At 57.0% G+C, this 23,271-nt stretch overlaps 1 protein-coding gene and 1 long non-coding RNA gene across 2 annotated transcripts in view; one reads left to right on the top strand and one right to left on the bottom strand.

The window, feature by feature from the left end:
• The window catches only part of ASXL2 (ASXL transcriptional regulator 2), a 54,525-nt gene extending 37,070 nt beyond the window's left edge, over window positions 1-17,455 (top strand). Inside the window, exons 7-12 of the mRNA XM_056486438.1 lie at window positions 2,252-2,392; window positions 5,026-5,189; window positions 6,724-6,820; window positions 8,037-8,142; window positions 9,300-9,951; window positions 12,299-17,455. Coding sequence (XP_056342413.1) covers window positions 2,252-2,392; window positions 5,026-5,189; window positions 6,724-6,820; window positions 8,037-8,142; window positions 9,300-9,951; window positions 12,299-14,509 — 3,371 coding nt within the window. The 3' untranslated portion in view covers window positions 14,510-17,455. The remainder of the gene's footprint in view (window positions 1-2,251; window positions 2,393-5,025; window positions 5,190-6,723; window positions 6,821-8,036; window positions 8,143-9,299; window positions 9,952-12,298) is intronic.
• LOC130250605 (uncharacterized) lies at window positions 5,849-6,351 on the bottom strand. Its single transcript, XR_008840010.1, has 3 exons — window positions 6,321-6,351; window positions 6,045-6,146; window positions 5,849-5,982 (listed from the first exon to the last, which is right to left on the bottom strand). It is a non-coding gene; the product is annotated as an uncharacterized LOC130250605 (long non-coding RNA).
• Window positions 17,456-23,271: the final 5,816 nt, after the last annotated feature.

The following is a 23,271-nucleotide window of genomic DNA, read 5'->3' as shown; positions in this document are numbered from 1 at the left end:
TTCTGTTTGGGGTTTTCTCCTGCTCTTTCTGTTTGGGGTTTTCCTGCTCTTTCTGTTTGGGACTTTCTCCTGCTATTTCTGTTTGGGGTTTTCTCCTGCTATTCCTGTTTGGGGTTCTCCTGCTATTTCTGATTTGGATTTTCTCTTGGTTATTTCTGTTTGGGGTTTTCCTGCTATTTCTGCTTGGGGATCTCTCTTGGTGTTTATATTTAGGAGTTTCTCTTGCTATTTCTTTTTGGGGATTTCTCTTGACATTAATATTTAGGAGTTTCTTCTGCTATTTATGTTTGGGGATTTCTCTTGGTGTTTATATTTGGGTGTCTCTCCTGGTATTTATGGTTGGAGATTTCTCCTGGTGTCTATCTTTGGGGGTTTCTCCTGGTATTTATGTTTTCCAAAGTGGCTCCTCATCCTGCAGGGTGGGTTCCATGTCCTCATCTGGAAGATCCCTGGGGGGTTTCCAGAATTTTTGGGGTCAGAAATCAGTGAGGTCCCTGCTCTGCTCTGGCTGGTCCAGCAGGGCAGGAGCTCCCCTGCCAGCACCACATTTTCCATGGCATCCCAAATTCTTGGTAGTTACTTCCAGCCAGTTTTCCCTGATTTCTTTCCAGAGTAACTGAGTGCCTTGGTAAGGTCCAGGTTCTGAGCCACAGACTCATCAAGTCCCAAATGCCTGGGTGGGATCTCAGAGCCCCTGCAGTGCCACCCCACTGTCCCAGCTGCTCCCAGCCTGATCCACATCCCACCAAAACTGCATCTCCACTCCCAAATCCCAGAGATTTCTCAGCCATCGAGCTCTCCAGCCAAGCCTGGTGCTGTGGGCAATTCATCAATATGAGTTACTGACCCCATCCCAGCCCCAAAACCTTTCAAGCTGTTCCTTCAGCCAGGGACAGCTGCCTGTGGAGAGGAGGAATTCTGCATCTGCCTCTGGGTTATTCCCTGCAAAGCACAGGAGCTGGGATGGGCAGTCCCTGCTGCCCAGTTCCCTGGCACCTGCTGGAATTCCCTGGCACCTGCTGGAATTCCCTGGCACCTCCCCAGTTCCCTGGCACCTGCTGGAATTCCCTGGCACCTGCTGGAATTTCCTGGCACCTCCCCAGTTCCCTGGCACCTGCTGGAATTCCCTGGCACCTGCTGGAATTCCCTGGCACCTCCCCAGTTCCCTGGCACCTGCTGGAATTCCCTGGCAGCCTTGGGACAGGCTCATGTCCCAGAGCACCCCTGGCAGGGCTCACACTGCAGCCTGCAGGGATGTGGCACACTGCCAGTTTGTGCCAGGGGAATTCCCAGTGTCCCCATCCCATCCTGGGGTGGGAGCAGCCAGAGAAGGTTCTGGACCAGCATTCCCAGTGTCAGCATTGCCCACATCTGGCTCTGCATGTGCTGGCAGCAGTGGTGGGGGTGTTGCACTGAAATTCACTGGGCAGGGCAGGATTTCCAGGAGTTTGGAGCAGCTGGGAGCTGCCCTGAGCCTCAGCCTGTGCTGGGCAGGGTTTGGGGTTCATGGCCTGCCAAACCTTGCCCTTCCTGCTCTGCCTTTAGCTCAGCCCAGGATCCTTTCCTGCTTCCAGCCTTTTCTCTGAGCTCCTCCTCAGCTGCTTCCAGGTGGGCTTGGTGTGTTCAGGAGCCCCCTCAGGCTGGAAATCCTTCCCTGTCAAGGCCTGGAAGGTTCCTCCTGGGGGTTTTTCTCCATGGATTCCCTTTTTCCCAGCAGGGACAGCAGGAGGTGGGGGAGAGAGCAGAAATTACATGGACAGCGGGGAGGGAACAACGTTCTAGGCACTGATTCCACAATTTCAGGGATTTATTCAGAGCTGGAACAGCTTGTGTGAGGAAGGGAAGGGAGAGGAACCAGGGTGGGAAACTGAGCAGGAGGAGGAATTCCCCAGGGTGGGCAAGGACAAAGCTGCAGCAGAGGGTGAAGTTCAGCAGGGACATGAGAGGGATGGAGAGATTTCCCTGGCAGTGAGCTCTGCCCTGGGAGTGTCAATGGGACCATGCCTGGCTGGGATTGGGTGGGAAATAAACTGGGATTAAGTGGGAGATGGATGTGCCTGCCCTTGCCTTTGCTTTGGGATGTTCTGGTGGCTCCAAGGAGTCTCCCACAGGCAGCTGCTGGGCAGGAGGCACCCAGGAGCACAGGAATGTCTGTGCTGGGCTGCAGGGGTGCTCTGGGAGCTCCGTGCAGCACCATCCTGGTGCAGGGTCCCTGTGTGCCTCCCCTCTCCAGCGTGCCCCTCTCCTGCAGGCTGGGAAGGGAAGCAGGCAGATGGACATTCCAGCAGCCCCCCAAACTCCACATCCAGCTCCTGCCCCTCGGTGAAGCTGGAGAACTCCCTGCCAGGGCTGCCCAAGAAGCCCTTCCCGAGGTCTGACAGGCTCCATGCACGTAAGAGATGATTCCCTGCTTCTCCTGCCCCTTGGCTGCTCCACCCCACTGCCCAGGGACCCTGCAGGTGCTGGGGGTTGGGAGAAATCATGCACAATGCCATCTTCAGACCTCTCTCCTGGGAGCTCCCAGCTGGAGAGCACTAGAGCACCTGCATCATTTATAGGTTTTAATGTATTTACACACTCTAATGACAAAGGAAAAGAAATTCTTCCCTGGATCTCCACCCCTCAGACCTGCTGGATTTGGCTCCCAGCCCTTTACTGGAGCTTTCTCAGCCCCCCTGTCCTTCCTGGTTCCTTTTACATTCTCCAGGGCTGGGAGTGACCATGGTGAATTTAAGGATATTCTTACAAAGTCATGGGATGTCCTGAGGGGGAAGAAACCCACGAGGATCATGGAATCAGCCCCTGGTGCTGCCCAGGACACCCCAACAATCCCAATCCCTGGCAGGGTTATCCAAACTCCCCTGGAGCTCTGGGGCTGTGCCCATCCCCTGGGCAGTGCCCAGGGTGGGGGAAGAGCCTTTCCCTGAAATCCATCCCAAATCCCCTGGCCCAGCTGCAGCTGGTCCCTCATCCTGAGCTCTCCATCCCAGTGTCACTGTGGAAAACAGACAGTTCCACAGAGCAGGACAGCCCAAAATAAACCCCCTGGAGCAAACTGCCCTGAACTGGAGAGTTAAAGCAGAAAATGGCTGTGGCCAGAAGGAGCTGCAGGGAGAGAACCCTCCTGGGCAGGATCCCAGGAGAGGGATGGGATACAGGGATACAGGGATACAGGGGTACAGGGATACAGGGGTACAGGGGTACAGGGATACAGGGATACAGGGGTACAGGGGTACAGGGGTACAGGGATACAGGGGTACAGGGATACAGGGATACAGGGATACAGGGATACAGGGATACAGGGATACAGGGATACAGGGATACAGGGGTACAGGGATACAGGGGTACAGGGATACAGGGATACAGGGGTACAGGGATACAGGGATACAGGGATACAGGGGTACAGGGATACAGGGGTACAGGGATACAGGGGTACAGGGATACAGGGATACAGGGGTACAGGGATACAGGGATACAGGGGTACAGGGATACAGGGATACAGGGATGGGATACAGGGATACAGGGGTACAGGGGTACAGGGATACAGGGATGGGATACAGGGATGGGATCCTGGGATGCAGGGATGGGATACAGGGATACAGGGATGGGATACAGGGATACAGGGATGGGATACAGGGATGGGATACAGGGATGGGATACAGGGATACAGGGATGGGATACAGGGATTCAGGGATGGGATACAGGGATGCAGGGATGGGATACAGGGATGGGATACAGGGATGGGATATCCCATTCCTGGGTCTCCCAGGCTCTGTTGGTGGCAGAGGTAACACAAGCCATGGGCCAGCTCCCCATGGTAGCACTGTGACATCCCTGGTCAGGGACCCCAGAGGGGGCAGCTGAGGGGTGACCAGGTATTATCACATTTAAATCTGCTTTTTCTTCTCTGCCAGAGTCAGGATTGAGTGCACAAGAGACAGAATTCCATGTTCAGACTCAGGTGTTTATTAATTCTTATCCATGTTACAGTGAGCTCTGCAGCACTTGCAGCTAACAAGTTAAAAATGCAGGAATGGAGATGGAGCTCTCTCCTTACAAGGTCTTTTAAAGCCCAATTCTCCAGTTAACAACCAACACCTAAATTATTTTTACTTTTGACCCAATAACCAAACACCTGTGACCCATAGTGTGGCATTTTCCATCCAATTAAAAAAGTGTCACCCAGACCCATGAAGAAGAAGGTGAAGAAGGACAAAACCTCTGCCCCAAAACCTCCTTCTTGTCTTCTACCTACTACTGTATTCCAAAACCCCAAATTTCAAACCCTTCACCATGAGATATTACACACTTCTATTCAAATCACAAACCAGTGATTCCAGTTCTATTACTCAGTTTTGGAAACTTGGGATTTTCGAGCTTTCTGTGCTTTCTGACACTGACCCCCTGGAGAACACTGCTGGTGACCTGGGGCCTTGGAGAACCTTCCAAATCTGAGTGATGGAGTTAAAATCACTGGTGTGTGGTTAGAATAGAAATGTGTGATTTCACGTGGTGAAGGGTTTGGAATTTGAGGTTTTAGAATATAGTAATAGCTATGAGACAAGATGCAGGATTTTGGGTGTTGTCTTATCTTCCTTTTCTTGTTCTTTCTTCTTCATTCTCCATGATTTCAGGTAGTAATTTTTGATTAAATTTTTGGCACTGCAGGTCACAGGAGTTTGGTTATTGGGTCAAAAGTATAAATAATATAGGTGTTAATTCTCTATTGGACTGTTTAGCTTTATAAGACTTTGTAACCAGCTGGATTCAGCTCAAATTTGCTCACTTTTAGAAGTGCTGCAGAACTCTCTGTGTTTCAGGTAAGATTTAATAAACAACCAAGCCCCAATGAGAAATTCATCTCCTTTGTGTTTTTAATCCTGGCTCTGAGTGAAGGCAGAAGAAAATGAGGATGAGCCCCTAATGAAGGGGTGCAATTAAAGCCTGCAGCCTCGGGGAGGGGCTGGGGGGGAGGGCTCCCTGGGTGTGCAGGCAGTGGCAGTGCAAGGTGAGCTCTGCTGGCAGGGCAGCTGAAGAGAGCGCGCTGCGCCGACATCGACGTGGAGACGCCCGACTCCATCCTGGTGAACACCAACCTGAGGGCCCTGATCAACAAGCACACCTTCAGCCTGCTGCCCCCCGAGTGCCAGCAGCGCCTGCTGCTGCTGCTGCCCGACGTGGACAGGCAGGTAAGGTACACCTGGGCTCTGACACACCTGGGCACTCACCTGGGCACTGACACACCTGGGCACTGATCAACAAGCACACCTTCAGCCTGCTGCCCCCCGAGTGCCAGCAGCGCCTGCTGCTGCTGCTGCCCGACGTGGACAGGCAGGTAAGGCACTGACACACCTGGGACAGGTACAGCACTGACACACCTGGGACAGGTACAGCACTGACACACCTGGCACTGACACACCTGGGCACTGACACACCTGGCACTGACACACCTGAGCTCTGACACACCTGGGCACTGACACACCTGGCACTGACACACCTGGGACAGGTACAGCACTGACACATCTGGGCACTGACACACCTGAGCTCTGATCAACAAACACACCTTCAGCCTGCTGCCCCCCGAGTGCCAGCAGCGCCTGCTGCTGCTGCTGCCCGACGTGGACAGGCAGGTAAGGTACACCTGGGCTCTGACACACCTGGGCACTCACCTGGGCACTGACACACCTGGGACAGGTACAGCACTGACACACCTGGGCACTGACACACCTGAGCTCTGATCAACAAACACACCTTCAGCCTGCTGCCCCCCGAGTGCCAGCAGCGCCTGCTGCTGCTGCTGCCCGACGTGGACAGGCAGGTAAGGTACTGACACACCTGGGCACTGACACACCTGGCACTGACACACCTGGGCACTGACACACCTGGGACAGGTACAGCACTGACACACCTGGGCACTGACACACCTGGGCACTGACACACCTGGGACAGGTACAGCACTGACACACCTGGGCACTGACACACCTGGGCTCTGACACACCTGAGCTCTGACACACCTGGCACTGACACACCTGGCACTGACACACCTGAGCTCTGATCAACAAACACACCTTCAGCCTGCTGCCCCCCGAGTGCCAGCAGCGCCTGCTGCTGCTGCTGCCCGACGTGGACAGGCAGGTAAGGTACACCTGGGCTCTGACACACCTGGGCACTCACCTGGGCACTGACACACCTGGCACTGACACACCTGGGACAGGCACAGCACTGACACACCTGGGCACTGACACACCTGGGCACTGACACACCTGGGACAGGCACAGCACTGACACACCTGGGCACTGACACACCTGGCACTGACACACCTGGGACAGGTACAGCACTGACACACCTGGGCACTGACACACCTGGGCACTCACCTGGGCACTGACACACCTGGGCACTGACACACCTGGGACAGGTACAGCACTGACACACCTGGGCACTGACACACCTGGGACAGGTACAGCACTGACACACCTGGCACTGACACACCTGGGCACTGACACACCTGGGACAGGTACAGCACTGACACACCTGGGCACTGACACACCTGGGCACTGACACACCTGGGCACTGACACACTTGGGACAAGTACAGCACTGACACACCTGGGCTCTGGCACACCTGGGCACTCCTCTTGGACAGGCAGATATGGCACAGGTATGCCCAGGGCTGTGGCCAGCAGAGTGTGGCCAGCAGCTGCCTCTCTCTCTCTCTCTCCCCCAGGTTGGGGCTGACGGGCTGATGAAGCTCAGCAGCTCTGCTCTCAACAATGAGTTCTTCACATCAGCTGCACAGGGCTGGAAGGAGAGGCTGTCAGAAGGTAAAACATCCCCTGGTGTCCTCACTGCTGGGGAGGGGCTGGGGGAAACACAGGATGTTCCTGGAAGGCACAGAGGGAATCCCTGGAAGGCACAGAGGGAATCCCTGGGAGGCACAGAGGGAATTCCTGGAAGGCACAGAGGGAATCCCTGGAAAGCACAGAGGGAATCCCTGGAAGGCACAGAGGGAATCCCTGGAAGGCACAGAGGGAATCCCTGGAAAGCACAGAGGGAATCCCTGGAAGGCACAGAGGGAATTCCTGGAAGGCACAGAGGGAATCCCTGGAAGGCACAGAGGGAATCCCTGGAAAGCACAGAGGGAATCCCTGGAAAGCACAGAGGGAATTCCTGGAAGGCACAGAGGGAATCCCTGGAAAGCACAGAGGGAATCCCTGGAAGGCACAGAGGGAATTCCTGGAAGGCACAGAGGGAATCCCTGGAAGGCACAGAGGGAATCCCTGGAAGGCACAGAGGGAATCCCTGGAAGGCACAGAGGGAATTCCTGGAAGGCACAGAGGGAATCCCTGGAAAGCACAGAGGGAATCCCTGGAAGGCACAGAGGGAATTCCTGGAAGGCACAGAGGGAATTCTGGAGCTCTGCAGGCACTCACTGCAGGCTGGGCAGGGTGGGAGCCAAGGCAAGCCCAGGACTGGGAGTTCTGTTCTGAACTGACAAAGCAAATCTCTCAAGAGATGAGAAAAGAAGGGAAAATGAGTTTAGCATGTGAACTGGCATTAGAGCTGGGGCATCCTGGGGTTGTGGCACCTAAACACAGACACTGCTGAGGGGCAGAGAGGGAAGTTCAGTAGCAGAGCACGGGGTACTCAGTCCTTGAGCCATCCCTTTGGATGTTTGGGGGGGATACTGGGGAAAAATTCTTCCCTGTCAGGGTCCTGAGGCCCTTACAAGTCTGACCAGGCCATTCCCTCTCCTGTCCCTGTTCCCTGGCAGCACAGCCCGACCCCCCCCTGGCTGTCCCCTCCTGGCAGGGAGTTGTGCAGAGCCACAAGGTCCCCCTGAGGCTCCTTTTCTCCAGGCTGAGCCCCTTTCCCAGCTCCCTCAGCCTCTCCTGGGGCTCCAGCCCCTTCCCTGGAGTGCCCCATCCCCTGGGGCAGCCCCTGGGGCTCAGGGTGGGGCTGAGGCAGGTGCAGCACTGGGGCTCCTGTGCCCCATCATCCCCCCTGTCCTGTCTCAGAAATCCCTTTGGCACCCCACAGGAGAGTTCACCCCAGAGATGCAGCTGCGGATCCGGCAGGAGCTGGAGAAGGAGAAGAAGGTGGAGCTGTGGAAGGAGCACTTCTTTGAGAGCTACTATGGGCAGAGGTGAGAGCCCAGCTCTGGTCTGGGCCCCCCAGCCATCAACACTGGCTTCCATCAGCCCTGAGCCCCAGGAGGGTTTCTGGCTTCAGCTGCTTCCAGGAAAGTGGGAAATGCCAGCAGGACCCAGGTGTGAGGTGTTTGCCTCCCTTACCCAGGGCAGCTGTCCTGCCTCTCCTCCCCTCCGTGCTTGGAGCCCTCCCCAGGCTCTGCACCTGCATTCCCACATCTCCCACCCCAAATCTGCAAGGTTTTTGTTCTGTGCCTCCTGTCACTTCAGGATTTTCCCATCCTGTCGGGTTCAGGGAGGATTTGGGGTTTCTGAGCACACACATGGAAGTAACTGATCAGGAATTTCTGATCCTGCTCTGTGGCAGGATTTTGTTTGTCCTCACCCTGCCAGCCACTGTGCCTGCCATCCATGCAGGGTGCTTTAACCCTGCAGAGCACCCAGGTTATTCCTGGCGTGCCATGGGATGCTGTGGGTGAGCCAGGGGCTGTAGGAACAACACAGGGATACACCAGGCTGGAGTGCAGCTCATCAAGAGCTTTACCAGCCCCCTGCCCCAGCTCTGAGCTCGTGGGAAGGTGACAACAGCCCCAGCCTTGAGCATTAGGGGGACAGGGTGGAGGGGACATGAGAAGGGCAGGACTGAGCTCCTCCAGCTCCTGAGAACTTGTCTGGTGGGAGCCAATCCATGGATTCACCAGGGTTATGTCTGGGGAAAAAACCCAGTTTGACCAAAGGTTGAGAGAGATGGATGAAGTTAATCCAAAAGGAATAACTTTTCCCAGACATCACTCTGGAATTGGATTCCCTGTCCTGTTGGAGAGCTGGTGGGACCCTTCTCAGTGTCCCTGCCACTGTCACCGTGGGAGCTGGGGCTGCAGAGGGGGCTGGGGGTCTCGTGTTCACTGTTGGCCAAACTTTGGATTTGCAGCCTGGGAAACTGGAGCTCCCCAGTGTCCATGTGTTGCATTTAGCTGGTTTTAATCCGTGATGCTGATCTCTGCCCCCTGTGGAAGGACTGTCAGTAGGGAAGTGATGGTGGCATAGAACTGGGGATGTGAGACATTTATTTAGGGAGTTTATTTAGAGAACCTTGCCTCCATTTCCCTAAGGATGGGCTGTTTTCCAAACCAAAGCTGTGTTTCCCTTGCAGCTCTGGGCTGAGCCCCGAGGAGTCGCGGCTGCTGACAGCCCAGCCCGAGGCAGAGCCCGCCCGGCCCCGCAGCCCCCCGGCCCCGCCCCGGGGGCAGGGCACGGCACAGCCCGGCCCGGGGCCAGCGGCCAGCAGGGGAGCAGCCCAGGAGGCCGGAGAGCAGCCCAGGGCAGCCAGGGGCAGCGAGGAGCCCCAGCCCAGGCCGGCCAGGGGCAGCGAGGCGTCCCCGGAGCGGCGCACGGCGAGACCCCCCGGAGAGACCCTGCCCCAAAAAGCCCTGGGTGGCAGCAGGCAGCAGCCAGAGGAGCAGAGCAAGGCTGGGCCAGCCAAGGAGAGCCTGGGTGCCCCCAGCAAACCAAAGAGCCCCCAGGCAGCTGAAGGAGCGGCCAAGGCACCCAGCCCCGCGGCCACCCCGGGCACGGCGGAGAGGAAAGCCCAGCCCATGGAGGTCGGAGTGGAGGCCCCCAAGAGGAAGGTGGAGAGCAGGGAGGAGGCTCCAGGCACCCCTGAGAAGAAGCCCCGTGTGTCAGAGCCCTGCCAGCAGCAGCAGCAGCAGCAGCAGCAGCAGCAGCAGCAGCAGCAGCCCCAGGCCTTTCGGAAGCAGCCCTTTCCTGGCACGGGGCCGGCGGTGCCGCGGGTGCCCCCGCTCAAGGTGAGCCCAGCAGGGACAGAGGCACAGCCAGGGCACCCCGGGGCACTGAGCCCCAAGGGAGGGGCTGGAAGAGACCTCAGAGCCACAGCCAGGGCACTGAGCCCCAAGGGGATGGGGCTGGAAGGGACCCCAGGGCACTGAACCCCAAAAGGATGGGGCTGGAAGGGACCCCAGAGCCATGGCCAGGGCACCCCGGGGCACTGAGCCCCAAGGGGATGGGGCTGGAAGGGACCCCAGGGCACTGAACCCCAAAAGGATGGGGCTGGAAGGGACCCCAGGGCACTGAATCCCAAAGGGATGGGCTGGAAGGGACCTCAGGGCACTGAACCCCAAAGGGATGGGCTGGAAGGGACCTCAAAACCCAGCTCATCCCATCCTGTCATGGGCAGGGACACTCCTGCTGTGCCAGGCTGCAGGGCTGTGGGGACAGAGAGGAGAGTAGGAGCTGCCAGAGGGGACAGCCAGGGCCAGAGGGGTGAAGGCTCCAGGCTCCCCTGCAGCCACAGCACACTGGGATTCCAGCCAGAGCCTCTGGCAGCAGGAGCATTTTGGGGAGCACCTCAGCACCAGAGGCCCTTTGGCTGCTGAGCCTTTGCAAGAACCCAGCTGGGAAAGAGGGAATGGGCAGGGGGAGGCAGCAGCACAGAAACATCTCAGGATTTGGGTTTGAGAGCCAGGTCAGGACCAGGCAGCTGCCTCTGAACCTGCTGCTCTGGGCCCTTAGGCAGTTTAATTCCTGTATTCCCCAGGAATCCTGCTCCCCTATTCATGTCCTTTTGTACTAAAAGGCTGCAAACTCAACACTTTAAAAGCAGCTCATCATTCTCACATGTTAAGAACAGCACAAAGGTAGGAAAGCATCAGTGAAATTGTCAGTGACAGAACTGGGGAAACTGCCCATAAAGGAGGTCTGGAGTACCCTGCAGGAAGGAGGGCTGGCCTGCCAGGGCAGTAAAGGTGGGATTTAATGTAACAGCAGGGTGAGCTGAAGGTGACTGTGAATAGTTTCTCTTGCAAAGCAGGGGAAAATGGGGACAGACATTTCCCCAAAAATGAAGTGGTTGATCAGAACTCAGTGGGATCCAGTGAGGATTTTATGGATACAGGAAATAAATGTAAGCTCAGATCACCTCCCTGAGATCTCTGCAGGGGGAACAGGGCAGCACCAAGCTCAGTGCAGGGCTCAGCACGTGTTGGGAAGAGCAAACATGGGGAGAGTCAGCTGGAGCATTGGGGGAAATGCTGTAGGAGGAAAGAGCAGGTTATTGGCATTTCTCCTCCAGCTCAGGGGATTATTGCAGCTTTGTACAAAGGCACTGAGGAGACAAATGATGGGTGAGCAAGGCTGGGTCCAGCAGGATGGTGACACCTTTAAGGGACAGAAATTACATGTGAATAATGTGAAACAGGGCCAGGGGCTGGGTGAGCCCGGCAGGGAGGGTGATGGTGTCTGATGGTTCTCACCACGGGATGGTCCCAGCCAACACTGCCTGGGGGTGCCTGAGGCTGGGACACCTCCCTTGTCCCCAGGCAGGGGCAGGAGGGCTTCTCCAGAGGGGTTTGTCCCCAGCACGGGCAGTTGTGTCAGACTGACCCCCACTAACAGTGACACTGACACTGACACAGACACACTGACAGACACTGACACACTGACACAGACACGCTGACACACACTGACACTGACACACACTGACACAGACACTGACACACTGACACACACACTGACACACTGACACAAACACTGACACTGACACTGACACTGACACAATGACACAGACACTGACACACTGAAACCCTGACACTGACACACTGACACACTGACACACTGACACACTGAAACACTGACACTGACACACTGACACACTGACAGACACTGACACACTGACACACTGACACACTGACACACTGACACACACTGACACACTGACACACTGACACACTGACACTGGCACAGACACTGACACACTGACACACTGACACTGACACACTGACACAACTGACACAGACACTGACACTGACACACTGACACACTGACACACACTGACACACTGACACTGACACACTGACACAGACACACTGACACAGACTGACACAGACACTGACACTAACAGACACAGACACTGACAGACACTGACACTGACACACTGACAGACACTGACACTGACACACTGACACAGACACACTGACACACTGACACAGACACTGACACTGACACACTGACACAGACACACTGACACAGACACTGACACACTGACACACTGACACACACTGACACACTGACACACAGACACTGACACACTGACAGCCCCCGCTCCGTTCTGGCTGAGCCCTCTCTGCTCTCTTGCAGATCCCCGTGTCCCGGATCTCGCCGATGCCCTTTCCCGCGGGCCCGCGCTGCCCGCTGTCCCTCGGCCCCGCCGCCAGGACCGGGGCCAGGACCCTGGCGGACATCAAGGCCCGGGCGCAGCAGGCCAAGGCTCAGCGGGCAGCGGCCGCCGCCGCCGCCGCCGGGGGAGCCGTGCCGGGCCCGGGCCCGGGCGGGGGCGGGGGGAGACCCCCGGGCACCCCTGGAGGCGGGGGAGGTGCCGGAGGGTTCCTGCCCCACGCCCCCCAGGCGGAGAGGCGGGCGGAGCCGGGAGCTGCTCGCCGTCCTGCTGGAGCACAGCTACAGCCTGCGGCCCCTCTGGCTGCCCCGGCCGTAGGGAATGGCACCGGGGCCGCCGCCAGCGGGGACAGGGCGGGGACAGCCCCTCCTGCCCCGGCCCGCGGGGAGCCTGCGGCTGGGAACGGGGCTGGCTGTGGCACAGTGACCCCAGGAGCATCCACGGTGACACCAGGGACAGCCACGGTGACACCAGGGACAGCCACAGTGACCCCAGGAGCATCCACGGTGACACCAGGGACAGCCACGGTGACCCCAGGGACAGCCATGGTGACCCCAGGGACAGCCACAGGGACCCCTGGAACAGCCATGGTGACCTCAGGAACATCCACTGTGCCACCAGGAACAGCCACGGTGACACCAGGAACATCCGTGGTGACTCCAGCAACACCCACAGTGACACCAGGAGCACCCACGGTGACACCAGCAACACCCACAGTGACACCAGGAGCACCCACGGTGACACCAGGAGCACCCACGGCGACCCCAGGGACGGGCACGGCCGCAGCAGGGACGGGCTGTGACCTTTCCAAAAGCCAATCTCCCTCCCCCCCGGGCTGCTCCCTGCCCCCCGCGGCCCCGGCCGGAGCTGGGGCTGTGCCCGTGGCAGCCTCCAGCAGCTCCTCGGTCGCAGCCAGCCTTAAATCCGCTCCCGGCGGGGCCGCGGCCAGGGCGAGCTCCAGCATTCCTGCCAACAACCCTTTGGTGACGCAGCTGCTGCAAGGCAAGAGCGTGCCCCTGGAGCAGATCCTGCCGCGGGCGCTCAGCAGGGCAGAGCTGCGAGCCGTGCCCGGGGCCGCTCCCGAGGAGCAGGGGCCGGCCGGGAGCGGGGCCGGGACCGTGCCCCCGCAGCAGCTCGGGAGGCTCCTGTGCCACAGCAGGCCCGCGCCTCCCGTGCCAAGGACCGCGCTGCCCGCGGGGAGGGAGCCCGGTGCTGAGCAGCAGCAGCAGCAGCAGCAGTGCCACGAGGCGCTGAGCAAATCCACGCAGGAGCAGATCCTGCAGACCCTCATCCAGAGGGTGCAGAGGCAGAACGTGCTGCCCGTCCCTCAGCCCTCGCAGCTGAGCCTCCCGCACTCAGGTTTCCCCGCGGAGAGCGGCTGCAGCAGCCAGAGGTTCATGCTGGGCTTCACGGGCAGGAGGACATGCAGGCCCGCCATGTCCGGCCACTACCTGCTCAACGTGTCCACCTACGGGCGCGGCTCGGAGAGCCTGAGGAGGGGCTCCCTGGGGCTGAGCAGCCCCGCCGGGGGCGCCCGGGCGGAGCCGGGGCGCTGCGGGGACACGGGCGGCAGCAGCGACGGGGACACGGATGAGGAGAGCTGCGGGGACGAGCGGGAGCCGCGGGCGGGGCCGGGGGAGCGGGAGCGGGGATCGCCCGGGCCTGCAGAGCCCGGCTGCCCGGGGAGCAGGGACAGGGCGCCGGAGCTGGCCCGGGACCTGCTGCAGGCGGCGCAGGAGCAGATGGCCCAGGCCGTGCGGGGCAAGGGCCAGGGCAGCGCGGAGCCCCCCAGCCCCTCCCCAGAGCCGGCGCAGCCCCCGCTGCTGCCCGCCCCGCGCCCCCCCAAGCTGCTGGGGCCCAGCTACAGCGGCACCATCAACGTCTCCACCTCGCCCGGCGTGGGCCAGGCCTCGCTGGTGGGCGAGAGCGGCTCCATGGGCAACGTCATGTCCTTCTCGGTGACCGTCACCGCCATCCCCGCCGGGCAGGCCGGCAGCTCCGGGCCGGGCCTGGCGGTGCCGCCGTTCGCCGAGGACGGCGCGGCGGAGGAGCCGCCCGCCAAGTGCTACTGCAGGTTGAAAGCCATGATCATGTGCCAGGGCTGCGGCGCCTTCTGCCACGACGACTGCATCGGGCCCTCCAAGCTGTGCGTGTCCTGCCTGGTGGTGCGGTAGCGGAGCAGCCGCAGCTGCTGCCCTGCGCGGGGACACCGAGGAGTGCAGAGCTGCGATGCTTTCCTTGAGGAAAGAGCACCTTGTACAGGGAGGCGGCACCGCGCCCGAGGCGCCAGTCGTGACAAGAGTTTGCACTTAAGGAGTTCTGTAAATGCGCCACGTTATTTTGTTTAAAGATATTTTTGCAGTCTTTTAGGAGATAGTGTTTGACTTGTGCTGCAGTTCCAGTGACCCCAGCCTGCTCTGAGCACGTTTGCTGGGCTCTGCTCTCCCCGGGGGGATCCAGCTCGTCAGACATCTCCCGTTTCTATCCAAGATTTTCTATTTCCTGCGTGTGGGGAAAGGCAAATCAGTGTCTGCCTGGGCCGGGCTGGGTGGCTCTTTGTGTTTGAAATACCAAATGGGGCTGAGCTCAGCTCAGGCTGGGCCCAGCCGAGGGAGGGGTGCTGGGGCAGCCCACCTGTGCTCCCTGCCGGTTCCTGATTCCTTCCCTTGCACTGAAGGAAATCAAAGCACAGTGTTCCCGTGCTCTGGGAGCTGATGGAGCACCAGTCACTCGAGGGCTGTTCCCCTCCTGGGGCGGGCGGGGGCCGTGCTGCATCCTGCTCAGGGAACAGAGCTATGTATGTTTTTGATGGAAAAGCACTGAATTCACTTTTAATCCAAAGGCCTTTTTAAGCTGAAGCAATATTCCCACAGCTGAGTGGTGCACGGGGTCCTCAGCCTTCCCTGCCCCTCTCCTTTGTACTACTGCTCCCCTCCCCTTCTCCCCAGGAGCCCAGCACCGGTGGTGAGCAGCAGAAAGAATTCCCTGGGTGATTTCCCAAGGGACTGCCAGAGCTCCAGGAGCCTTTGGGCAACACTCTCAGGCACAGGGAGGATTGTTGGGTCAGGAGTTGGACTGGAGGATCCCTGTGGATCCTTTCCAGCACAGGATATTCCGTGACTCTCTGATTTTTGTGGTGATGACAAGGAAGAGGGAGTTGCAGACTTGATTGATGGTAGCAGGAGCATTTCCTTCCCTGCCTCAGGAGCTGCAGCATCACCTGCTCTGGGTTCTGCCATCTGAAATTTACTGCAGAGCAGTGACCCCCCACTCTTGTGATTCCACACCACTGCTCGAGCACCCCCTGGTGAGGAGGATTTAGGGGTTAGAAATTAACTCCATTTTTTAAATCTAAAGAATTGCACAGAATTGTCCCCACGAGCATCTCACACCCGTGGGGGGCGTGTGGTAGCCCAGGAGCCCCAGCCTGTGCCTGTTCCTGCCGCTTCCCACTGCCAGCTCTTGGGGAAGAGGAAATCCTGCATTTTTGTAAAGCTGGGCTGGTTTGGATGAGAGCAGGAGCTGTCCACTGCTCCCATGTAGACAGAGGGAAGCTCCTTGCCCCAGTCCTGGGCTGCCACTTCCATTCCTGGAGGCCCCGGGCTGGCACTGGCCAGGGCAGGACGGTGCAGGTGCCTCGGGAGTTCTCACTGTCAGTGCCTTAGTTCCCTTTCATGGACCAACACTTGGCTTGGGCTACTTTTCTTCTGTTTCTTTTTAAGAAATGGATTCTCTCAGTGCCCACCTGAGGTTTGAGCATCTCCAAGGGTGAGCAGAGGGCACTGGTGTGAGGAGATGGCTCAGGATAACGGGCTGGGTGTAATAATCCCTGGAATAGGGATAAGCCCTGAAGTTTCACTAGTGCTGCAGCTGGGTGTGGGGTGAGGGGTTTCAGAGGGGGATCCCATGGAGTTCTGGGCTGGGATCAGCCTGTCCCACTGCTGAGGCTCCTTCCCACATCCTCCACATGGGATTTGTAATAAAGGGATGTCGTGACATTTAGACCATCAGACTTTGGTCCCCCAGGGATGAATTTAACAGCACTGCAGGGAATGGCAGCATCAAAAATCCAGGATTTCCAAAGCCTGATGTCAGAGTGTTTGTGCAGGGAAAGGAGCCTGGTGAGGGAGGAGGTTTCAGTTTCTCTTTTCAGGACACAGAACTGGAATTAGAGCCCAATTCCCATCCCCAAACCCCACAGACAGGAGGTGCCAGCACCCCTCTGCAGGTTCATGTTTTGAGCCAGGTGGGCAGCAAGGGAAGGAATTTGGTGTGGAGTTTTACTTTCCCTCTGGGAATTTACAGGAAAAGAGGAGGTTCCAAGCAGTTGCACTGGTTGGGGAGGTGGATTTATTTTTATTTTTGGTTGCACAAAACAGCTGCTGGAGCAGCAGATCCTGGGTCAGGTTGTTCCTGGGAGGGTGGATTTGGAGAGGTTTTAGGGCTCCTCTGCCGTGTGAGCCATGGGAGGCTCTGGAGAGCAGGGCCTGTGCTTTCCCACAGCAGGAATGTGGGAGGCTGCAGATGTGGCAGGATCACTTTGATTAGCACAGATAATTAATTGCAGGGGTGGGCAGAGTCCTGGCTGCCGGCTTGTTTTTAATGCTAACGTTTGCTGGACGTGCAGAGCGAGTGGGAGAGCTTACAGTAATATATTTGAAGTAATATATATTTTAGTGTGTGAGAAGAGAGGACAAAGGAGGGTTCTGAGGTGTGACAGGGTACCGGGGCAGTTCCTCGGGGTTACTGCAGCACAGCTGAGAAGCTTCAGTTCCTGCCATTAATGCAATAAAAATGGGAATTTTCACAAAGAAGCAATCCAATCCTGTTTCCCAGAGGCTTTTCCTGTGTGGACAACAGGCCTGTAAACACAGTTCCAAAAATCCTAAACCTTTGTCTTTTTGCCTTTTTAAAAGGGACTTCGATTGGGCTTGAGGGTCTGTACAGCAAAATCGAGGTGACACCATTTGAAAATGTATTTTTACACAAATAATATAGAAAAAAATCATATTTTACATAAGAATTTTAAGTATTTGAAATATGTGTATATATATATACTGTATGTACTTCGTATATTCTTTATTTTACATTTTCAATGTATTAAAAAGTATTTGAGCTGGTTGGATCTGAGATGTAATAATGTTTAAAATCACAAAAACAAGGGAAAGGAGCCTGGGGGGAGAGTGGGTGGGAGCTCTGCAGGGCAGCACAAGCCCAGAGCAGAGGGTTTGGGGAAGGTTTGAGAGCCATGAATTGTGTTTTCCTTGTGACCAGCTGGGATGAGCCAGGAGCTGGGATGGATCCTCCTCACACAGCCCTGCTCAGCCAGGCCAAACCCAGAGACTGGGTGTGCTCCAGCCCTGGAGTGGGAATAATGGGTGGGTTCTCCATGGAATCATTTGGGATGGAGAAGAGCTCCCAGCTGATGGAATCCAGCCTGTGACTGACACCACCCTGCTGGGACTCAGACACCAAACCAAGGGAGCTCCAGAGCAGGGCACTCCACTCTGCAGGGCCTCAGGTGCACGTCTCCCTGCAGAGATCCATCTCTGCAGCTCTCAGCCCTGGAGGGAATTCTGTCAGGAGGGGGATCCCACCACACAACCACAGAATCAACCACAGAATCAACCACAGAATCAGTCACAGAATCAGTCACAGAATCAACCACAGAATCAGTCACAGAATCAGTCACAGAATCAACCACAGAATCAATCACAGAATCAGTCACAGAATCAACCACAGAATCAGTCACAGAATCAGTCACAGAATCAACCACAGAATCAGTCACAGAATCAACCACAGAATCAGTCACAGAATCAGTCACAGAATCAGTCACAGAATCAACCACAGAATCAACCACAGAATCAATCACAGAATCAGTCACAGAATCAACCACAGAATCAACCACAGAACAGTCACAGAATCAGTCACAGAATCAATCACAGAATCAGTCACAGAATCAACCACAGAATCAATCACAGAATCAACCACAGAATCAACCACAGAATCAACCACAGAACAGTCACAGAATCAATCACAGAATCAACCACAGAATCAGTCACAGAATCAGTCACAGAATCAATCACAGAATCAGTCACAGAATCAGTCACAGAATCAATCACAGAATCAATCACAGAATCAATCACAGAATCAACCACAGAATCAACCACAGAACAGTCACAGAATCAATCACAGAATCAACCACAGAATCAGTCACAGAATCAATCACAGAATCAGTCACAGAATCAGTCACAGAATCAACCACAGAATCAGTCACAGAATCAACCACAGAATCAACCACAGAATCAATCACAGAATCAGTCACAGAATCAGTCACAGAATCAATCACAGAATCAATCACAGAATCAGTCACAGAATCAGTCACAGAATCAGTCACAGAATCAGTCACAGAATCAATCACAGAACAGTCACAGAATCAGTCACAGAATCAATCACAGAATCAGTCACAGAATCAGTCACAGAATCAGTCACAGAATCAATCACAGAACAGTCACAGAATCAGTCACAGAATCAATCACAGAATCAGTCACAGAATCAGTCACAGAATCAACCACAGAATCAACCACAGAACAGTCACAGAATCAACCACAGAACAGTCACAGAATCAATCACAGAATCAGTCACAGAATCAATCACAGAATCAGTCACAGAATCACCAGGTTGGAAGAGATCTCCAAGATCACCCAGTCCAGCCCACGCCCCAACACCTGAACTAACCCATGGCACCAAGTGCCACATCCAGTTTTCTTTAAACACACCCAGGGGTGGTGGCTCCACCACCTCCCTGTGCACACCATCCCAGTGCTTTATTATTCTTTGATGAGGAACCTGTTCCTGATATCCCTCTGTATCTCCCCTGCGTGCTCTGGTGCTGTCCCTGGGCACTGAGAGCAGCCCCAGCTGCAGGTGCTGTAAGCCCATCCTGGAGCTCTCCCTGGCAGCCCTGCAGCACTGTGGGGGCCAGTCCGGGGGGCAGGAGAGCTGCAGCCCCTGGGGTGCCAGGCTGCACCCACACAGGGATCACAGCTCCTGCTGAGGGACGCTGCACTTGCTTCCTATGTAAGGTACTGGCTGAGATAAAATATAAAATGGCAAAATGTTGGAGCTGCTGCACTTCCAAACAAACATTCCTTATTCCACTGGAGCTGCTGCATCTCCCAGCCCTTCCCTCCCAGTTCAAAGCTGAACTGAACTGGTCTCTTATCCCCATCTGTTCTTCTCTGGTGCTGGTTATGGATGTTAGAGTGGAGAAGCTGGGCTGAGAGTTTCACCTTTGGAGGGTCCAGGCTCTTCCAGGGCAGATCCCAGGGATGTGATCCCACGGGCAGTGACCGCTGCAGCTCCCACAGAGCGTGGGATTCACCTGTCCCAGGGCATGGGGGCTGCCTTGAGCCTCCTGGGCACAGGATGTACTGTGGTGCCCAGGGGTGGCCCAGGGTGAGCCCACAGAGCCAGTCCTTGGCCCCTCCAGCCCCCTCTGGGCCACTGCCAGGCTGTGACAGCCACACTGAAATCAGGAGAGTGCTGGGGTGTGGATCAAAGGCACCTCCAGGGCAGGGAGGTGATTTCTGGGCATGGAAACCAGCCCAGGGGCAATCCCTGGGGAACAAACATGGAGATATATATGTATATTTTATACATACATATCTATCTATCTATCTACACATATCTATATATCTATATAATACATACATATATATATTATGCATACATATCTATATATTATACATATATACAAACATACATACACACACACACACACACACATATATATATATATATATATATATATAAAGTATTCCACCTTAGTGTCTCAGAGGGAGATCCGAGGGCCATCCCCACCCTGGCTCTGGAACATCCATGCCCTCAGGACGTGGCATCAGACAAAACCCTTCCCTGTGGCTCCTGTCCCACCGTGCATTCTGCTCCTCCTCCCCCCGAGCCCTCTCTGGAGATGAATCCTCCATCCTGTGGTTGCTCAGCCCACGTGTGCTCCACGGTCAGGGCCCACCTTCTGCTCACTAAAACCATTTGGGCTATGGCCTTGAGTTCATTGTTTTCAGATATTTCCTTCTGCCTTCCCTGACAGGGAGCTGCACTTCCCCGGCTTTACAAGCTGTGGGTGTCTGTTAAATTTCCTTTTGGCACCTTTTAAGGGAAAACGGTTTATTATTCAGCCTTAATAAATTCTGCACTTCCCTCACTTCTTGGGGACACTCCAGGAGCATGGAACTGTAGATTTGGGGGAAAGAAAGAAACAGGAAGAAACCTGTATCAAGTGAGAGGAACCTGATTTCCCTTAAAAGGAGGGATTCAGGGAAACAGGTGTGAGACCAACTCACCTGATTTCTGACAGGGAAACTCTGAATGCACTTAGCTTGGTAAAATCAGCAGCAGAGGAATGTGCAAGAGCCTGGGATTTCTTTTCTCTGAATACATTAAAACTATCAACAATTCTGTATTTTAAGTATGGAAGGGGTTGGAGACGTTTCAGTGGGAATAATCCACCCCAGCCCTCATGTGGCATCTTGATGGCATCACTAGACTGTAATTTATTCTCCTTTTTAATCCGTGTGACTAATTAACAGCTCTATCTCGTTGTTCAGTAAGTAAAACCCTTTTTTCCTAGCCAGGCTGAATTCCCGTGGGAGCCTTGGGAAGAAGGAGGACGGGCACAGCCCGCAGAGGAGAGGGAAGCCGGAGCTCCCGGAGGCAAGGCAGAAAGGCACAGCTGGAGCCACGGCACCACCTGGTGTTCCTGCAGCAGCTCTCCCTGCAGCGCGCGGCGTTCCCGAGTGCGATCGGGACGGGAATGCAGCAGCAGGAGCGGCCTCCCTGCCCCGGTGCCGCTGCCGCTGCCGCGCCGGGCTCGGCTGCGGGAGCCGAGAGAGCAGCGAGCGCTGCCACCGCACGGCCGGGAACGAGCGGAGTGTCCCGCAGCTTCCCCCCGTTCCTTTCCTGCCACAGCCTCCCCTCCTGCCCTGCCAGCCCTGAGCGCTCCTCCTCTCCTGCTCGGAGGAGCATTCCGCCCCTCTGCAGGCACAGACAGGAGGAGCTGTGACATTTCCACGGGGACACGGAGCCTGGAACAGAGCCGGGAACAGAGCCCGTCCTGCTGGTCCTCCTCAGGAACAGTGCCGGTGCTGCCAGCAAGGCCAGCAGTGGCAGTGCCACCCCCAGTGCCACCCCCAATGCCATTCCCAGTGCCCATGGAGTGCTGCTGTCCCCACGGACGGGCACGGATGGAGCCGGGACTGTGCCAGGGGAGCTGAGCTGTGGGACATGGCAGCAGCTGGGAGCGGCCACCCCCGGGGCAGGGGACACGTCCTGCAGCGCACAATCCCTACAAGCTGTGCTCCCAGGCCATGGAAACACCCGTCCTGGGATGCTCTGGGTGGGAAGAGAGCTTAAAGATTATTTAATTCCTACCCAACACACTCACTGTCCCAGGTGCTCCCAGCCCCAATGTCATCCATGGCTGACAGTGCTGAGGGGATGGTGCTGAGGGACAGCCATGGCTGACAGTGCTGAGGGATGGCTGTGAGGGACAGCCATGGCTGACAGTGCTGAGGGGATGGTGCTGAGGGACAGCCATGGCTGACAGTGCTGAGGGATGGTGCTGAGGGACAGCCATGGCTGACAGTGCTGAGGGATGGCTGTGAGGGACAGCCATGGCTGACAGTGCTGAGGGATGGTGCTGAGGGACAGCCATGGCTGACAGTGCTGAGGGGATGGTGCTGAGGGACAGCCATGGCTGACAGTGCTGAGGGGATGGCTGTGAGGGTACAGCCATGGCTGACAGTGCTGAGGGGATGGTGCTGAGGGACAGCCATGGCTGACAGTGCTGAGGGATGGCTGTGAGGGACAGCCATGGCTGACAGTGCTGAGGGACAGCCATGGCTGACAGTGCTGAGGGATGGCTGTGAGGGACAGCCATGGGTGACAGTGCTGAGGGATGGCTGTGAGGGACAGCCATGGCTGACAGTGCTGAGGGGCATGGCTGTGAGGGACAGCCATGGCTGACAGTGATGAGGGATGGTGCTGAGGGACAGCCATGGCTGACAGTGCTGAGGGGATGGTGCTGAGGGACAGCCATGGCTGACAGTGCTGAGGGATGGTGCTGAGGGACAGCCATGGCTGACAGTGCTGAGGGGATGGTGCTGAGGGACAGCCATGGCTGACAGTGCTGAGGGGATGGCTGTGAGGGACAGCCATGGGTGACAGTGCTGAGGGATGGCTGTGAGGGACAGCCATGGCTGACAGTGATGAGGGATGGTGCTGAGGGACAGCCATGGCTGACAGTGCTGAGGGGATGGTGCTGAGGGACAGCCATGGCTGACAGTGCTGAGGGATGGCTGTGAGGGTACAGCCACAGCTGACACTTTGCTGAGGGATGGTGCTGAGGGACAGCCATGGCTGACAGTGCTGAGGGATGGCTGTGAGGGACAGCCATAGCTGACAGTGCTGAGGGGATGACTGTGAGGGTACAGCCATAGCTGACAGTGCTGAGGGGATGACTGTGAGGGTACAGCCACAGCTGACACTTTGCTGAGGGATGACCGTGAGGGTACAGCCATAGCTGACAGAACCCTCCTCGCTGTCCCCACCACCCCTCCGCCCGCCCCGCTCCGCTCCGCTCCGCTCCCCTCAGGCGGCCCCAGCCCCTCAGAGCAGCCGTGGGGGTGTGGCCGCCCCCTAGCGGCCCGCGCTGCGCCTGCGCCGTGCCGCCGCGCCCCGGGGTGAGCGCCGCGCCGCGCGCGCGCGCTGGGGCGGGGGCGGGAGCGCGCGAGGCGGTGCTGGCCGCCGATTGGCTGAGGGGCGCTAGGGGGCGGCGCCAGGCTCGCGCGGATTGGCGGCGGGCCGCGCGCCCCCGGCGGAGGCGGGCCCTGATTGGCCGGGGCGCCGCGCGGCGGCG

Source organism: Oenanthe melanoleuca, chromosome 3, assembly GCF_029582105.1.
Source record: "Oenanthe melanoleuca isolate GR-GAL-2019-014 chromosome 3, OMel1.0, whole genome shotgun sequence".
NCBI classification, from domain to species: Eukaryota; Metazoa; Chordata; class Aves; order Passeriformes; family Muscicapidae; genus Oenanthe; species Oenanthe melanoleuca.
This window is presented reverse-complemented; position numbering and strand designations above follow the sequence as displayed.